The sequence below is a fragment of the Alosa alosa genome, chromosome 19, assembly GCF_017589495.1.
Source record: "Alosa alosa isolate M-15738 ecotype Scorff River chromosome 19, AALO_Geno_1.1, whole genome shotgun sequence".
NCBI lineage: Eukaryota > Metazoa > Chordata > Actinopteri > Clupeiformes > Clupeidae > Alosa > Alosa alosa.
In genome coordinates this window covers 21619567-21639346 of record NC_063207.1, presented here as the reverse complement: position 1 = coordinate 21639346, position 19780 = coordinate 21619567, and the positions used below count along the sequence as shown (strand labels likewise).

General features: G+C 39.8%; 1 protein-coding gene across 3 annotated transcripts in view; it reads left to right on the top strand.

The window, feature by feature from the left end:
* The window catches only part of ttll5 (tubulin tyrosine ligase-like family, member 5), a 38919-nt gene extending 21060 nt beyond the window's left edge, over positions 1 to 17859 (top strand). The window contains exons 16-32 of one of the 3 annotated variants that reach the window (XM_048227898.1): positions 578 to 664; positions 1315 to 1406; positions 2210 to 2272; positions 2543 to 2575; positions 2733 to 2872; positions 3803 to 4040; positions 4199 to 4316; positions 4523 to 4669; positions 4923 to 5017; positions 5144 to 5298; positions 6065 to 6718; positions 7521 to 7714; positions 8486 to 8500; positions 8734 to 8852; positions 8982 to 9165; positions 11251 to 11482; positions 17245 to 17859. In XM_048227898.1, coding sequence (XP_048083855.1) covers positions 578 to 664; positions 1315 to 1406; positions 2210 to 2272; positions 2543 to 2575; positions 2733 to 2872; positions 3803 to 4040; positions 4199 to 4316; positions 4523 to 4669; positions 4923 to 5017; positions 5144 to 5298; positions 6065 to 6718; positions 7521 to 7714; positions 8486 to 8500; positions 8734 to 8852; positions 8982 to 9165; positions 11251 to 11457 — 2541 coding nt within the window. In that variant the 3' untranslated portion in view covers positions 11458 to 11482; positions 17245 to 17859. Of the gene's footprint in view, positions 1 to 577; positions 665 to 1314; positions 1407 to 2209; positions 2273 to 2542; positions 2576 to 2729; positions 2873 to 3802; positions 4041 to 4198; positions 4317 to 4522; positions 4670 to 4922; positions 5018 to 5143; positions 5299 to 6064; positions 6719 to 7520; positions 7715 to 8485; positions 8501 to 8733; positions 8853 to 8981; positions 9166 to 11250; positions 11483 to 17244 lie in introns of all 3 variants that reach the window. The other 2 variants (XM_048227897.1, XM_048227899.1) reach the window with 2 other exon arrangements.
* The last annotated feature ends 1921 nt before the right edge of the window (positions 17860 to 19780 follow it).

Genomic DNA, 19780 nt, shown 5'->3' with positions numbered 1-19780 from the left:
CAGTCACTCCTCCTTTAGCGTTAGCACTGCATATAGAGTCACTTCTCCTTTAGCGTTAACACTGCATAGATACAGTCACTTCTCCTTTAGCGTTAGCACTGCATACATACAGCTCCACTCCACTACATGGGTACAGTGCCACTCAACTGCATGGGTACAGCTCCATTTCACTACATGGATACAACTCCACTCCACTGCATACAGCTCCACTCCTCCTTTAGCGTTAGCACGCTGGAGTTGAGAACAACTATGCAATATATGACTACCAGTAGTTTGGTTTCAGTTTCATCTTGATCTTTGACAGTGAATTCATTGATTCAGTGAATTCATTAATTCATTCACAGTATTGTTTTTGAAAGTGATAAAATGTCACCCAGGTTCATTCATTTCAAAATAAGCATTGTAGTTTTGGAAAATGGCTAAAGAGATGCAACAATTTACTTAAAAATGTGAGTTATCACAAACACATACAAAGAAGTACAAATCTCTAAATAACCTCGCAATCAAGAACTGAGGGAAATGAATCTGATTTTGTCTGTAAAAGTAATAGCCATTTTCATATTTTTTCCAATGACAGAGGCCTTATTCTGCAAACAGCTCAGAGAAGGGGGGTACCAAGCAGGAGAGCCATGCAGACAGCACACTCAGCCTTACATCTGAGGAGGTACTCAGTTGTGCTTTGCTGGAAAATGACCAATGAAAAACAACACTGACCAATTTGTCATGTGAAGAATTCATTCAATTCACTGAGAGTCAGTGATATTGTTGGTCTCATTTCCTTGTCTGTGAAACGGTGAGATGAGATGAAAGTGCTCATTTAGGTGTTTGCAGATGAGACAATAATAAGGTGAAGATTGGTCTCCTCTTCAGCTATCTTCAGACTGCTGGCAAATCAGACTTGTTTTGCCAATCAGATCTTTTTCGACGATTACCCACATTGTTTTATTGCAAGTAATTGAATTGGATTTGACTGTCTACACATCATCAACCTATACATACTCTATACGCATAGTTTGCTGTGGTAACTGTGGAAATCCTATTTGAGTGACCAGAGTGTTCAGACTGAGGCACATCTGTAGAAATCCGATTGGAATAACATTTTAAACCATCTCCAAATGTGGTTAGAATTAGATTTGTCAATCTAGGTACACTCTGGATAGGCTAAAAAGTAGGCTAGTGGTCTGAACATGGCTCTAGAATCACAGGATTATGATCAGTGACTTCTGATCATTTCCCTCCATTTATGACAGTAGGCTTTGAAAGTAGTATGATGTTGTGCTAAGGCATACTCTCTCTTCTCATATCTCTGGACAGACAAAGGTACTGAAGAGAACACAGGAAGAGTATGAAAGGAGAGGGGGATTTGTACGGATTTTTCCCACTTCAGACACTTGGGAACTCTACAGGTGTGGATGGTTGAAGTGTTGTTAGCTACCAACACCATGGAATACCATGGAAACAAGGCTTCATTTTATAGTACAGTGTCATCTTACTTAATGAGTAAATTGTCAGTTTTATTCATTTTGTGCAGCGTGTACAAGTTTGGGGTCAGTATCATTTTACAGATCAGTAATAAGAGGAGAGTGTTATGGTAATAAGTGGGTAAAACCATGGTAACACAATAACAGCTCATAACAACTAACAAATGACTTTCTAAGTTTCTAAAGAATAATCCAACTTTAGCTATGATAATAAATCAGTAACAACATGGTAATATTCAATAGAGTTCACGTGGAATTACTTTGTTGTAGTGGTGAGATATAATGGTGAGGTCTCAAATGGTGCAATGAAGATAACACTAAAAGTGTTGGTTCAATTGATGCAGGGGACCACACTGAATGTTGTAGTTTAATGACAATGAATGAATGAATGCTAAAATAAACTGTGGTTAATGCACAGTTGTTTTAGTTTGTCTTATTGGCATAAAACACAGTTTATTTATAATGTATCCTATATTTGGGAAATTGTTTAACTTTAATGATAAAATGTGGTAAGAGGCAGTCATTCTAAAAAACGTGTGTGTGTGTGGCGCACGGATACACATCTGATGTTATTTTCCCACACCGTTCAGATGATATACTGATGAAGAGTTGTGTGTGTGTGTGTGTGTGTGTGTGTGTGTGTGTGTGTGTGTGTGTGTGTGTGTGTGTGTACTACAAATATATTTATGTATCTATATCTGTCTTTCTGTCCATGCTCATTTCCCTAGCGGTTATCTGGAGTACAAGACAAATATGAACTCCATGCTGGCCAACAGATTGTTCCCTGGAAGGTGAGTTTACAGTACAACATTTTTGAGGAGGAGCACCCTGCCACTGTGACGGTATATCTTAGGTTTTCGGTCACTGAAGAAAAAAGATAAAACACAGGCACAACAAACACTGTGTTGCAAAAGCTGCTCATTTCAACAGAAGGTCTTTGCTCTGTAATACCTTGAAAATGACTTACTTTTCTCTGGTAGGAATTGTAGAGTGTGAAGAGTTTGTTGTTCCATTTAAGTGCGACCACAAAGTGTTTCACTTCATTTCCTCCTCTATTTCAGATATGGAAAAGCAGCCATGGCTTCAAGATCACGGTTGGTATTCCAGTTCTCCAACTGATGTCAACCCTCATGTTACCGCCAGACACTTGCTCATACACGTGCACATACAAGTCTTTTATTGTTAGAAATAATTAGATGACTTTGTAATTCATTCCGAGTGGTTATGTAAGTATCTGTATCATGTCAGTAGTAGAGCTAGTGCAGTTGCTTCAGTGGATGGGGATGGCTGCCAGTCAGATCATGTGCTGCTGTACGAGAGGAAGCTGCTTAGCCTTGAGACCCGCTGCCTGAGGAGGCACTCAGCCAAGAGGAGCAGGCGGAGACAAACTGGTCAGTTTCATTCACGACGGTGTGGCATCATTGACACATTACATGCATCTCACACACACACACACACACACACACACACAGAGAGACTGGGCTGTATTATTTGTGCAGAAGTTCACTCATACACTGAGAGGGGAAATCAGACTAACACTTAGTCGTTTGCCATTGCCAGAAACAAAAACATTTTGATGTCAGAATTTAATTTTATGGACATATTTAGGATTTTAAATTACCATTACTGTCTGGAACATTTCCAAAGTCCCTAAAGACAACTGTTGTAAAGCCCCTTCTCAATAAGAAAAATTATCAAAAATAATCGTTGCCTATTTTTGTAGCTTTCTCTCAGGGTTCTGCGATCACAGCACTGAAACAGCTCTCATTTAGGTTTTAGATGACTCATGCCTCAATACTGACGTAGAGACATTTAGCTTTAGTGTTATTGGACTAAGGTCAACCTTTGTGTGAGCAAGATGACCGAGTGATAGTGGAAAAACAGGAACATTAAAAGTTGCCAATTGAGGGTTCCCTTTTTTTTTATTGACCGCTCAGCCAGGAACAAATAAATAATGAAAAAACAATGTTCAGTAACTACGAATAGAATAAACAAAAAAATGGCATCGACCAAAATAACAGCAATTACTACTCATGACTCATGCTCTTTAGTCCAACTATTTCCAAGTATTTCCTCTTGTCCCACAATGCTCTTCTTTGTTATCATCACTTCGTACTTCCCCAAGGGAGTTCAGGCTTAGGTTCAGGGTCATAACAGTGGTCATATCATTCTCGATGTATCTGAAGTTTGCAACCAGACTACTCCTGACTATAGACTACTCCTCTGTCTGTTGGCCTGTTGTTTGACTCCGTCCTTTTCTTTTTCTCTCATGGCCCGTTTAAAATCAGTCCTAACTTGCCCTGTGTCTCTATCCTATTCAGGCAGGAGATGCAGGGAGAACACTTTTGTGAGCAGTGGAGATGAGGAAGGTGAAGAGGCAGAAGATCTAGCATTTGTGGAGGGTGATGAGAAGGGAAGACCCTCTACTCTGTGCTCCCACAAATCCCAGGATGAACAGAGGGAGACAGCCCTTGACACCCGCTTGTCAGGAGATGCCTCAGCCATCAACAAGCCACATCTCAGTCTACTTTATGTCCTTCAGCAAGGATGGCACCTCAGGTCAGACTTTTCATTTGACTCGGCAAACTTTTGAGAACATTACATTTGTTTGTAAGTGTTGTGAATGTTTATACTATCTTATGCCCATTTCCCTGCTATATGTTGACTTCTCACTTCTCCCTCTCCTCTCTGTCTCCCTTTCTTTTACTTTTATACAGTAAAGTGCAGGCTCGAATGGCCTTTTCTTGTTATCTCCAGCATGTGCAGAAAAGACTGTTAACTGAAAGCAAAATTAACTGTGGATCACCTTTTCCAGAGAAAGACAATGATCAAATGGTAAACAAAGTCTTCATGTTGAATATTCAAAAATTTTTTTTCTCCCACTTTTATGCTCATTTGATTTGTAAAGCCAAGTTGTGCTTAATCTCCTAAACCCCCCCCCCCCCTTTTTCCAGAAAAATGGAAATATCAAGTATTTTTAGTTTATAATTTCCAAATATGACCAACACCTTAACATAATCTCACCCTTTATTCCTTTGTAGGAACTGATCATCCGCTTTTTGAAACGAGCCGCTAGCAATCTTCAGGAAGACATGAAGATGGATCTACCCAGTACCCAGCTGCCACTGCAGGACCGCTGTCGTATCCTCTCACACCAGCTGGGGGAGTTCATACGCTGTTACAACAAGGCACTGTGTCCCTCAAGTTTCTATTTGAATGCATTCTAGTTTTGAATTTTTAACCCTTTTGTTACTCAGTGATTGTAATGATTTTTTATATGAATGTATTTAAGGCCTTTAATTTGTGAAGAGTTTACTGAAAACAATACCCAGGATGCAAAATTCCCAAGACTCCCAAGAGATAGTTATCTCAAGTAGTAATAGTTATTGAAGAGATTTCTGATATTTATTTTGTGCTTCTAATCAATATGAATGACCAAAGGAGACACACCAAATGGTTCAGAAGCTAGAGAAGATCAACGATGAAGAACGCTGCATAGATCCAAGTGTATTCAAAGACTTTATTAGGAAAGCCTGGTTAGTGTGATGCATTACCCCACATTGTTTCTCTACGATTGGTCAGACCTATTTCAACCCTTTCATTTAAGAAAGATCAGCAAAGTTACAATTTTTGTTATCTAATTTCAATATGGTCTGTTCTAGTGAAAATGACTTGGAGGAAGTGTTAACCTTCTACACCCAGAAAAACAAGTCAGCAAATGTGTTTTTGGGGACTAAATGCCACAACTCTAAACCAGCACATAATAAGACCTTTTGTCCTGGCTCAGGAGAACCAGAGAGAGTTAACTCTGCGAAGTGTGAGTATGATAAATCACAACGAACAGAGTTCCACAGTTTGTGAGCAGGCCCTGTCAATGGGCCCTCAATGTGAACACAGTGATGATGTGATGAACACAGGGAAGGGGAGGTAGTGTAGTTCTGACAGACGTCAGTAAAGATAAGCAGGGTAACAAAGAGCTTTTAATGTCATCATTAAGATATTGGAGTAAATGTGCTGTAATACTGGGAGCCAGTGAGCCCGGGTGTGACATTTTCAGGGACATTAAACATGCAATAAATTATAATCAAGTGGATGAAGTGGGCTTAGTGGACACAAAGGTGAAGATGGATGCTATAATGACAAGAAATAATGATCAAGAGTGGCTCTAGCACTGAGCCTTGTGGAACTCCATTGGTGAAGTAAGGAGCTTTCGTTAGTCCTGTATTAGTAGAATTAGTAGCAAATAACTGATTTGTCTATTTCACTTACAGTATTTGTTAAGAATAACGATGAAGGTCTGTGGACAGAAACATTGTTACAATAAATGTAGTACTCTGCAAGTGAAACAGTATGTGTGAGTTTACGGCTTGATTCAGCATTGATCATAGAAAGGTTACTGTTCATATTGAATTCAGGTGGGGTGAAGGGGTATTAGTGTTTTAGTTTGGGAAGTGTTTGGTAGTGACTCCTAATGGATTATTTGGAATGTGTGACAAGAGATTTGTTAAGGTGTTGGAATTGTTTAGTCGTGGTAACAGTGCCTTTTAGGCTACTATTCCTTATTATTCCCTTCTGCTACCAAGGGTCCATGATGTCTTCTGCTGTTGGTCAAGTCCAGGATGTCCGAATGGGTGCAGTCCAAAGGGAAAATGCCTTTGAGAATGGAATTCTCCAGACAAACAGAGGCCTTCAAAGGGATATTGATATAATTGAGGTCAAGCCTCACAACTTCACTATCAGTGAAATGCAAAGCGATATGTCAACAAGTGGAATGAAAAATGGGGAACTTTTAACAACCAAATCTGGAGATGTCAGAACTGCTAAATCACATACGAGAACTGAACCGGATGCTTCAGTAGCCAGCAATGCTCAACACAGAATCCTGGTATCTTCAAACACAGCTGCCTTAAACTGTGATGTGGACAATTGCTCTTCTCTACCTCAGGCCCAAAGTGATTCTCATTCTCACTCTCATCACACAACCTATTCTAAACCTCAACCACATCCCATCAATCATGCTGAAAATGGTCATTATAGCCCTGTTTCTTCTATGCTCAACAATGGCCGTGCACAGGCCATGCGCTCCAACTCGGTGTCAGCACCTGCCACTGGGACACTGCAGGCAGTGCAGTCCTCTACCACTTTTGACTCCACCAAGACACCATTGTCATTGTCCACCCCCAGCTCTCTACCTATTTATCATAAGATGACCTCTTATCCCAGCTCCACAGTTTCAGGTAATGATCTTGGTCTTGGACTCTTCTAAATTTGCTCTTGGTTAAAAGGCATGAACTAGGATCCAATTGTGAAGGCAGATTTATGTCACATTAAATAGAGTTGTTCTCTTTGGCATGGTGTTAGGTAAAGGTCAAAGAATTTTCGAAATGTCGGAAGATTTTTGCAATACATTTTCTTTTTATTAAATGGACAGATGACATAATGCTAGTAGCCTGGTAAACCAAACTAATTCACAAAGTGAATGGGTGTGGTCACTCACGATTGGGAAACCTTTGCAACACTCGCATCGCAACGGGCTTAGACTTTGTGCTAACTTTGGTTAGGCTGGACCAATGATTTCAATCACATTGATCAGGGATTCATAACGTTACTTCATACTTAGCCTAAACTTTACAAACTAATAAACGACAGTTAGAAAACAATGTATGTGGGCCATATCTTTGCTGTAAATAAACACATTCTTCCGACTGCAATTTTTGATGTTTGTAGGTTTTACTACTACTGTTTACCACAGACAATTTTGAAACTGTAGCGTCATCCCCTTGGGCAGGTAATCTGCAGACCGATGGAAGCGTTAATGAACTATGGGGTTCATAGGAGATCTAGGTGGGCGTGGCCAGGCTATAATGCTAGTCCAGTTCAGCATTTAATGATTTTTATCATCAATTGAATGTACAAAGCATCTGAAGCCTAATTGAATCCTGCACCAATCACCAAATTTACACCCCAAAACTTTGCATGTAGAAATGATCTTCAACCGAATGCGCTAATGTAATTTTATTTATTTCTTCTTCCCTCCAGAAACTCTGTCAGAGAGATCAAAGAGCCATTTCAAAAAGTCTAACCCTGGCTCAGGTGGAGTTCTGAAAGAGCTGGACTCTCTGTCGTCTCAACATCACCAGCAAGCCATCACAACAGCCTTGAAAAACCTGGTGGAGAAGCAGGCGGCACAACAGCGCTCAACCTCCAGCCAGATCACTATGATGACACAAAACGTGAGTGCTTTTCTTGACGGAAAGTTAAAGATTCAGATGCCATGGTGATTATATTGACTTAACAAATGGCTAAATGAATATTCTTTTTAATAATAAAAAAAAAGTTTGTTGTGGCGCTATGTACGCCATTTCATTTGTGAATATATCCATCAAGCACATGTCTATTTCTGGATATTTTACATGCATATTCCCTTGATTAATTAAGAGAACTCTAGAATAGATAGATGGATCCTCAAGGGGAAATTCAAGGTCTCAGTAGCATACAGACATCACACACAACATGCACTTACAGTAGAAAGGGTAAATATAAGTATATACATATAACAAAACTCCACTGTACAATAGAGACAGTAGAAGATAAGAAAAACTAACAAAACTAAAACTCTATCAAGCAAGGCAAGTTAATTTTACAGCAAAATTCATAATCATGCTGCATTGTGTTGATTCAGCCCCGCAAGAGCCTGAGCTCAACCTCATGGGTTTTAGCATCTATCAATAGAACTTTGCTTAGCATGTTGGGGAGTGAGATTTACTGGCTACCATTGCACATACACATTGATAAGTTCAAAGTGGTTTACAAATTAGTGGATTAAAGAACAAAGGACACTTAAAGTTTAAACGTTCTCTTCCAAGAGTACCTGCTGTCTCAACACATTCAGCAACCCAATACACCCAACATGCACTTACCATGTATTTCCTTTCTTCCTCCCTTCTACTTCTTTATACCTCCCGGTCCGTTCGACCACACTTTGCCTGGTATCTAAACATCAGGACTGTCATCCTCTGGTAGTAGTATTTATTGTAGTAGTGTTTAAAACAGGCTGTTTTAATTAGCAAATCCAAACCAGAAACCTTCAGCTATAACATTTACTGTTTACTTTGCTTATGGTATGTGTTGTAACACAAAAGAAAACCCCTCAATTGACATGCTAAAAAGATTTTTTTAAAAATAATACATTTTTGCTGGAGGGGGTCTTCTAAACATTTAAATCATTTTGGAATTTCCACCTCCTTTGCAGTTGACCAACCTGAGTCTTTCCAGTGGGGTTCTTAGAAAGAATAGTTTGCACCTCAGCCAAAGTCTTCAGAACTGGCCAAAAAGTCTGTTCTCAGAATCCAGCTTTTACAGTGCTTCAAGGTAAGTGCAAACTGGTCATAATCTTTCTTTCCTGATCAAAAAGGTTTGGCATATCTGCCATGACATTTTCAAAGATATTTTAGAATGTTCCAACCTTCTCACCCAGAGATTCTTTTTTGACCCCTTCAGTCATAAGGCCACACAAGAATACTTGACCAAATGGGACAGAGGTGCCCACCAAAGGGCCATACAGCCTCCAGACAGCAACCAGTCTTCTGCTGGTAGCTACCAGCTTCACTTTGCTATTCAGCAGTTGCAACAACAGAAGCAAAAGTCCAGTCAGTTGCTTTGTCAGAGTCGCAGCCGGCACCAGGTGAGTCACTCTATTACACAAGCGGTGTTCATTTTGTCATTGAAAATGTTGATGAAAAATGTCATTAACAAAGCCATATCTAATCATACAACAAAGCACTCTAATCATATCACATTGCGATCCGAGTGCCCACGGTTTGCGTCTGACCCACAGTCATTTCCCGACCCCACCCACCCTCTCTCCTACTCGTATTCTATCACTCCTCACTATACTATCTGAAGGAAAAATGTATCTTTTTAAAAAAATCAATAATCTCTGTCTCGATAATATCTTATGGCCATGACATCCAGCATGTTCCTGGGCATGTTGGTGAGCCTGTTGGTGCGGGAGGAACACTGGCAGACACTGGAAGGGCATCTTGTAGATCAGTAGCTTCAACGACTTCTAGTAGTTGAACCTCTCCGAGAACTCCACTATCAGTCACACAGTCCTATACCTCTCTGATTAGATGCTGGAAGAGAAGCGTGTAGGTCAGCAGCACAGTGGACCTCTGGTAGCAACATACAGTACCTCAAAGATACGGTGCAGGTCTGTAACAGTGACACTTTTCATGCCACCAGTAGCAAGGCAAGGGAGCGTTTACATGCAGCTTTGGTAGATTAGCTTGGTTGTTAAACTATTCCTTGGGAATATTTGGTAAAGTATCTAATCACCAGTATTAGATTGCCAGTTAAATGGATTGTTTGCGAGCATGTGACTACATGGAAGAAAATGAAAGCGAGAGAAAGAAGGAAAGTGTGTGTGTGTGTGTGTGTTGCGTTGCCCTGGTGCTCTGCCTCGTGTTCCAGTAAGTGGGTGCAGACTCTGTGGCTCCAAGATTGGCTTGTGGCCACTTGGCAGCAAAAGAAAGGTGCATTTTCCTGGCTCCGCCCCTGACCCTCCAACCTCCCAGACCACTCTTTCATCAACAGACATAGTTCTGCGATACTCACTCTCACTCACTCAAGACATACACACACACACACACACACACACACACACACACACAGACTTACACGCATACCATCAACCTCTCCCTCAATTACACTCTCAGACATGTGTTCTCACACACTCTCTAGAAAAATCAGTCTTTTCATGTAATCAAACACTTTTTACTTTGCGGGGCATGTTGACTTGTGTATAATCTACACTAATCTGTAGATGAGGTACACACCTCATTAGTGTAATCTAAATGCATGTTGTACACAACATGTACACATAATGCAATGACTGTATAGGGAACAGCAAATCCATGCAAGGCTGAAGAAGTGTGTGTTGGAAATGATTAACCGTAACTGTTAAATAGAAGCATGTTGGGCAAAACCAAGGAGTTTTGAATTTAGTCTGATTAGAAAATATGTAGTGGTGTTTTGGTAAGGGATGAAATATATTTTCTAAAAATATATTTTTATTGGGACAGAGCTGCAAAAACTATTTGTGAAGTTATTGTTAGCTTCTCTTTAACTTCCTCTGTCTGGCAGAGGTTGTACAGTAGGCCAATGAAGCGTTTGATTCAATTAAGTAGTTGTACAGAAATGGGGCGTATAGCAGGGTTGGGGCAGGATTGTTTGTTCAAGCAGGATTATGTAAACTACTTGAAAGGTGTAGCATGGGCCAAAGAAGAAACATTAAATTTGGGATCAATTACATTGCACCAGAGTAATTTTGTGGCGCGAGTGCCATTTTGCATTTTGTTTACCTTGGGAGTGAATTCCAAAGGATTTAAGAAATTATCATTAGCCAAATGAAAGTCTTATATACTGTTTTTCAAGATGGTAACCAATTATCCTCATAATCAAAAACATACACATCCAATCGCACACACCTACTCACATACATACTCAGTCGACCTATCACTAAGCCTTACCCCTCTTAGAAACTGTTGCTTACTCTGACAAACTGATCCAGAGTTGATTAGAACACCAATGGCAGCTGTCAGCCAGCTGGTCAAAATTGTATCCTAAGTGGATTTTTTGGAGACATTATTTTGCTAAGAAGTCATTGTGCCATGGAGAGACGTACAAAATGGAAATGGAGATTTCTGTCTTTCCCTGTTAATCTGTTACAAAGTTTTCATTGAAATTTGACCTTTTCTCCATATTCCAGGCTATTCTGGCTGCTCATGCAGTTAACCGCTGGCCAGATGACGTTTCCCCTCACCCAAAGACCTCACCTCTTCCTGCAGCCAGGACTGTGGTGAGCTACTCACCACGGTCAAACTCTGCCGTCCACAGCACCTTCAGCCCCACCCAAGTAACTCCTGTTCACACTTCAAAACCTCCAGCCACCAGTCATAAAAGGTCCAGCCGATAAACACTTCCATCCATCGTCCCAACAAGTGAGTTGTCTTTACTGTACTGATACACATAGCAGTGTTGTGCTTTGACAAACTTCTGTTTTCTTAACTTATTCTTCCCTGGCCTTGTGCTGAAATTAATTGTTCTGACCAGTCTCTTATAGATAGATATTTTATTGATCCCCAGGGGAAATTCAAGAATTTGAATTGAATTTCCTCTGGGGATCAATAAAGTATCTATCTATCTATCTATCTTATGTTGAAGCTGTTTTATTCTGTCCTTGCTAAGTACATGTAGTGTCTGGTAGTCTGTAGTGTGTTGACCACCAACAGTTAGATACCAAAATCAAATAGCAAGGAGTGCTGCTAGGGTGTAGGACTAGGTGTTCCCCTAGTGCCCTTAAGTTAGGGATCCAATTAGTTAGAATTGTTTCAAAGCAAAGTCTGAGGCACTCATGAGCATTCAATAAAAATTCTCATATGGCTTTTAAGTTTTTTAAAAATTGCTTACACTTTTTGGCTTGATGAAGGCTTTTTATTTAATTCTTATGAGTGCCTCAGACTTTGCTTTGAAACAATTCTAACTACCGGTAGTTAGATATTCCAATTTAACTTAAGTAGTCTACTTGAATTCCCTGTACAAATTTGCCTTTTCACAGAAAGGACCAGGAAAATGTCTTCATGGTATGACTACCATGTCTTTGTTTGACATGCCTGCCCCATGCTGTATAAGCAATTGATTGCAGGGCTTAAATTTCACTGCGGGATTGCGGGTATTGCGCATAATTTGTTCAAGTCCCGCAACTCTAGCCATCATAATGCGAGAAATTCCCGCATACGCTTTTACAGCCTGTCTGATGATGTTAATATAGCCTAATCATTAAGTGTATGTGAATGCGGTGCTATTGACCGGACTGATCAACTACCGAGTTGAATTGAACATAGCCTCATGCAGGCGCACACACACACGGAGAGAGAGAGAGAGAACCACTTTGCGCTTACGCCAAATAGGCTACGCTACCATGGCAAACTTTTACATCTGGAAAGAGCTCCTTGGTAACTATCCTGCTAGCTCAGGTCACGTCAACACTTGATCCCAGAAAGATTGTCTTCGACATGTCAACATTTATTGTATCTAATGACATAGAAAACATAATGATTTGCATACACATACCGCGCTATGCACAACTTTTATTCACTAGCGACTACAGCCTAAAACCGTCAGGTTGAAGGGGGGCTAATTACTCCATAGAATTACTCTCAGGTATTTTCTTAAAGTGACAGGCACTCAATTACACCTACTCATCACCAATGTGCACTCAATTGGACCTACACACCACATTAAAGATATGCCTAAGTGTTATAGGTTAAACGTCAATATGAGGCATTAAATCATATGTACATAAATATGTTTAGCTAGTAGTAATTACTAGTAAAATGCTATACTTTAAAAAATGCATTATTAAATAAATACACTCTATATGAATTCAAAATATATGATAGAAACATATCACATAAGCTATCATTTTCAGTGTGTGTTTGTGTGTGTGTGGAGAGAGTCAAGCAGAATCTAGGATGTCCACTGTTGTGAATGATCCCACTACAGTATATATTACTGATGACGTCAGGGTGGTGGGGGCCCCAAAATCAAACACTTTTTTTAAAAAAGTATCGAAGTATTGAAATCGCAATTCTTGACTTGGTATCAGAATCGACCCCCCCCCAAATTGTGTAAATCCCCCCTACATGAATAACCTAAGGGGGGAATCCCCCCCCATTTTGAAAAATGAATTTTAAGCCCTGGATTGGTACCTGGGTTTTTGGAAAATTGGAAATGGGTGTCAATGGCCTCCTTGCCAGACTAACCTGCAGAGCAAATTTAAATTTATCTTGGATCTCACAGGCTATGGCTAATCTTCTCCTTGACAAAAAAAAACAAAACAAAAAAATTCAAAAACCTCCCACTCTGACTGACGTCAAATTGGCTTTTGTAGAACAACATTTTGTAAACAAATTAAGTAAACATCAACATTCACACAACCTTCTTTGACCCATCAGTTAATTCCATGAGACAACTCACTGCATTTTGATTGGGCAAATGGACATCTGGATGATGCATTTTGTCGATGTAGCCTATGCACTCCACATGCACTGTACTTATCAAGCAACTTTCATCTCCAAAATAACATGATTTCCTAACGTGAAGCTAAAAGTAACATTTTTCAAACTGTTCGCACTTCCTCAACATACATTTTCTACAACAAAAACTTTTTTTTGTTGTGTGATGCAGAGGATATTTCAGGGACCTTGTCCCTTTACTCTGTAAAAAGCTTTATGCTATACATTGCTGAAGAAGGGCATTGTTGTTGTTAGTATAGTGGGGGTAATAGTACTGGGAATAGTTAGGTTTGGGTAAACAGCTATGGCCTAGTCTACATTTAAGCTCAAAGACGTGGAGCAGCTGCTGGATAGTAGTGGAGAGGGGTAGGTGCAGTGTTTGCTCCTCTGTGTGTGCCTTCATGGCAGCTACTGTGTTTACTCAGGGAATGTGGAATTCCAGACCCCTCATACGCTCCACTATTCTGCATTTTTGTGGTGAGCATGTGTGACAGGGGTGAGTGGAAGAGAGACACAGAACTACTTCGGAGCATAATGCATGGATGGAAACAAAGAGGAGAATTGGGGAAAGGGCTCATACAAAAAGGAGGAAAATAAGAGGCAGTAAAATTGGAGGACTTTTAGAGTTATTGCAGGGAGTAAAGAAAGATACTGTACATTTCAGAAAAGGAAGAACACATACTAAAGAGGAAACTTAGAAACTAAAGGGAGCTAAAAGTATGCTGGAAAACAGAAAAGCTGATGTTGGAAAATAGAAGGAAAAATGTTACTTTTAACTTATTTTAGTATTAGTGGCGATGGTGATTGTGTTTCCCCCATTTTTTTCTTCTTCTAGTACTAACAATGTAATAGACAGTTATCAATTATTATTATTATTATTATTATTATTATTATTCCTTACCTAAGGGGTAATGTATTGTCAGTCGGTCAGTATCGGAAAATAAGTCCCAACAGTGCGTCCTAAAGGGACTTATTTTCTGATACCGATACTTTATACAATACGTTATCCTGATTATTACACAGCTACTTTACAAAATGAAAAAAGAGACTTCACACAATGTATTTTTAAAGGTCCCCTGTGTAACGTTTTCAGTTGTTTGTTAATCAACATTTGGCGTCTGTATGCATAGAAAAACATTGGCTTGGATTCATCTGCAGAATTTCCCTACATTCAGCAATGTTACGAGCCCAGTTTCTACAAGTCATATATTTTCCTAACAATCCGACATTGAATTTATTTTCCAACGAAATAAATAAAGAGAAAAATAACTTTGTTTGATCTGTCACCGGCTCACTTGATCACTAGTTTCTAGACCCAGAGACAGTTGACACCCTAACCGAACATAGTTTTGCTAGGACTAGTAGACTACCACAAAGTTGCTGAACGTGTGTTATTTCAGGTTAGTTTGCAACAATATACAAGTTTAACCAAGGTCCTTAGCTGCTACCTAGCTAGCGAACATAACTAGCCGTTCCCATTCACTTTCCGTTTACTGTGCTTAACATCAGCTAACTAGGTCGGTTAACAGGCAAAATGAAACTATTTATTCCTTGTCCGAAAGAGTGTTCCATTGGCATCACACACAAGCAATGCAATACAATAGTACACACAATTTTATTAATATGTTGTTATTGCCTATTCAGAGAGAAGTTTGCAAAGTCGACTTGCCTAAGAGTCAAGAACTAGTGCCAGTTTTGATGTGTGACTGCTCCCATAGTTCTAAACGAGGCGTTGGTTACTATATAACTCCTAACCACTAGATGGGAGAATTTCTTACACAGGGGGGCTTAAATGATTCTGTTACCTTTTCATGTTCCGTATCCCTGTTATTCCCAGCGAGTTTGGCTATCCCTCAAAATACTAACATAAAGCTTGGTTTATCATCATTGGTTCATCATCAGAGTATAAAGCATCAGTCATGAGGTCTTGTCTATTCACACTATAATTATTCAGAGGTCAAGCAATATGCTGCACAATATTTTTGTGCAGGCCATGGTTATTTACAGGTTAGACTTTTGCAATGCAATGTTTACAGGTCTACCTGCAAGTGTAGCGAGACCACTGCAGATGACACATCTGGTCTTTAATCTGCCAAAGATGGTGCATGCAACTCCTCTTCTAGCCTCTTTTCGTTGGTTTGCTATAGCGGCCAGAATTCATTTTAAATCTGAAACTTTCTCTGTTTCAATGATGGAGTTTGGTGTACCATCTAGAAGCCTGTTCATTAGATGTTTCATTTCAGTTTGGCATTTTGTATTTACTGTCTTTCTTCCCACAATCATTACGAGTACACCTCACTGAGTGCTACAGAAAAGGTTATGAAACATTGGTTGACTCTAGTCTGACTCTAGTGTCTTTTTCTGTGAGTCTTTTTCTGTGACATTTGCTCTGTGTTTCCTCGCTGAGCAAGGAAAAGCTGCTTCCAGCAGCAGTGCATTGAAAGTCAGGGTGGTGTTTTCATTTGTCTATCCTGAAAGGCCTCAGCGTGTTTTAAGAGCACCAAACTAAACAATCTGTGGAGAAGGAATGAAAGAGAATACTGTTTGGGAAGGCAAACAGAGTAGCTCAGACTGCACAAGGAATTTCCTTTTGTTTTAGAAGAATGAAGAAATGGAAAAGGCCAAAAGGGGAATCAGAAGAGGGAAAGAGAGAGAGGACAAGAGAAGACGGAAACAAGACAAGGGACAAGAGAGGAAGTGACATCACTAAAGAGTGACATAACAGAAGGTGTGCAGGACCATTTATGTGGAGATGAAAATTAAGAATATACAGTTGAAGGACGTTTACACTTACACTCAGGACATCAAGGGCTTTATATTATTAACAAGCTAAGGCCATATTCACCTGGACATGGCCCATGTCGCTAGAATTCCAAAACATGACTTCAAAAAACACAAGGATTAAAATTTGTTTAATATGTATTGTCACTATGTTATACTCAGTTAAATACATAGCTCCCTGACTTGGCTAAGACTAGTTGGGAAAACAATGAGACCTCATGAGTTAAACGTTTGAACGGTCTAGTGTTCCCCTGTCACATCATTCCATAGAGAAACAATCTCAAAGTAATTTACTTGACCCTGACCCTTAAGTCTGGTTTTAAGAGTGATCATTCTGGCCTCTCTGCGTTATCTAAACTTGGACTTTCTGGGAAGGCACTCGGTTGGTTTGAATCATAATTCAATAGACATTCATTCAGCATGTCCTGGCAAGGACAGGGGTCAAAGTGTCATGACCTCACCACTGGTGTACCTCAGGGATCAATGCTTGGGCCCCTGCTATTTTCTACACCACTTACTGAAGTGAAATTATCCACCCCCATGGATTCTCTGATCACTGCTATGTGGGCGGCGTTATTTGTCTACGGCTCCCAGCCAATCGTTTTTTAGCTTGACCCGGAATATTTTGGTCAACTTTGATATGAGTTGCGTTGCTTAAGTAGAAAACCATAGAAAAGATCTAAAGGCCAGCAATGATCTGTATATTCGCTTGTTATTATCTATGTTTGCAAAAGCGCTCTTCAAATGTTGACATCAAGATGAGGTATGCAATATGTTTGTATCATTCTATGAATGACTTTTGAGGCCTACATTTTCACTGTAATAATTTCAAGGTGGTTGCAGGGTATTCAGTTGTTAAATACAGTAAGAATGTTTCTCTGCTCTGTCTACATCTTTATCTGCAGGTCTGGTTGTGTACAGCCACTCAGGGATCTAAGCAGAGATGACATGGACATGTCTGTTCCACAGGGATTGCTACTGAACTCCTGCTCTCTTCACATGGTATTTTAGTCGTCTCCACAGGACCTAGATTCAGTTGCTTGTCTCTGAACTTCCTCTGGTTTCAGATTTCCTCTTTTCCAGACAAGTGATCACTGGTCTCACAGGAAATTGTCTGATCTGATGTATGTTTTTAAAGAAACCAAGGGACCAATCCAAAATCAAGTGACACCTGTTTATCTCAAACAATGTAGAAGTGCAGACAAGATGCCCAGGCAGTAACAAATCCCTCTTCAGACAATTGAAAGGTTTTTTGTGACATTACTCCATCCAACACCAACATTAGCTGTGCTTGCAATTTCCCAATCCTTCCAATCACATGTTCTAAGTCCATTGGGGAAAAATGGCAACAGTAGCAGCCAATCACAATGTAAAGATTGTGTTGGAGTCAGCCAGCTTTTGTTTTTTGTACCTGTGTTAGGATGTTCAGCACCTGTGGAAACACATGCACAGTTTCTTATGTAAGAGATATGCCAAAACCATGTACACAAAAATAAATAAACAGGGGCATTTTTACATCAGTTTGTCTTCTGATTTTTGTCTTGTATATTCGTTTTGTACTTTCTGAATGTAAAATGTTTAAATTACTGTAAAAGTGGCTAGAGGGGACTACTACAAGTTCAGTTGACAACACACCCCATGTCACAATTTATAACCAGTAAAAAACGAATCGGTAGAATTCCCGGTTGGCTGGTTACATTTTGAGGCTGGGCTAATTACTGTGAGCTTAAAATGGTCATGATTTTGCTGTTTGTGTTAGTTCTGTGCTGTGTCCTCAAGCAGCCTAGAATGTGAGATCACAGCCACTCAGTCCCCGCAGGCCCTCCCCACAGCCCTGGTAATAACGTGGTAACAACTATAATGATTTGACATGCAAGTATGAGATGCATATAAAATGGGTACAGACCACTCAAGATTTTAGCGGCGACAACCTGTTTTAAGTGGCCCCGAATTTCCCCCTAAAATAGTAATCGGGCCAAATTGGGTCACGCTCCAACACACCCCCTCCCGTCAGGCCCTGTGCTGGAGCTTGAAATCTCCAAATGTTCAGTGTCCCACTCCACCACTCCATCCATGTCACAGTACATCAAAAATGGCACACTCAGTCTACGTTATTAGTTGCATACAAGTTTTCTGTGTTTGGAATTGAAGATGTCATAATCCAGTGAGTTAGTAATGTTTCTGTTTTGATTTGATTATTTCTTGCCCAGCCTCAGACATTACATGGATGGGGAGATGTCATAATTCAAAGTCTGTTAGTAATGTTTCTGTTTTGATTTGTTTATTTCTTGCCCGGCCTCAGACATTACATGGATGGGGAGATGGGGGTAGGGGAAGATGATAGCACTTACAATGCCGTTGGGAAACCCTAAGGCAATATCTACACTATTCTGTTTGCGTTAAAAATAAAGCAAGCTCCATCCATACAAACGTTTTTGGCTCCATATCAATTATGATCTCTGTCCAGACTACACACCGAAAACATATGTCCCATGGCCATTTTGCATTGGTCCGAACACTCAAATAATAGTTTGCCTCCTGCATATTTAGGCAGTAGCATTAGCATTAGCTGTACCATTGTAGAATGCAGAATTTCATTCTGGTCCAGAGCTTGTCGTAATGATCTTACATGATAAATGTTTTTTTTTTGTTTTAAAAATGCAAGATTGATATTTGAAGGGTACCTCAAACACCACAATGTAAAAGAACACTTTACAACTAAGGAGGTGATCTTTGACTACCTATTTTATAAGTAATTCTTGTAAGTAATTGTAAGTAATTCTGAGGCAATCTTGTGGAGTTTAACATTGAAGATGTTACACACTCATGCATAATCACATTTGCATAGATAACGCACAACACAAAACATGTTTGATTCTTGTGGGATGAAACTACAACTAATTAATCAGTTAAACCAAGAAGACAGTTCTTGGTTGTTCATTAATGTTTAATGGGGATGTGTCAAGTCTCTAGGAGAGCCTGGTTACCAGAAATGTTGTGGTCCTCTAGCAGAGGCTTGGAGATACAGTACTGCCTTCAAACTCACAGCTCTGGCCCTGCACTCTTCGCTTCTGACAAACAACAATGGAAGAGTTCATTCAGAAGTCTGCCAAGCATAGCAATAAGCTGTCTGTGAATGCATTTAGGTCAGCGTGTCCTTTTGCTTCTTAAACACAGATGTACTTCATGATCGAAAAAGAAAATGACAAGCCAATGACATAATTGTATGAAGAAATATAATCCATTTAATTGAAGCTAGTACTGACATGTACCTTCAACTGGCTTACCTCAGAAAAATACATTTTTACATCTCACAAATGGGAAAGTTGGGGTTTAATTGCCTTCTTGATTTATTGCTAATTTCATTAGTAGGGATAACCCATCACAGGAGCTTTAACTGAACAAGGTGTAATATAGAACAAAAATATGAATGCAACATGA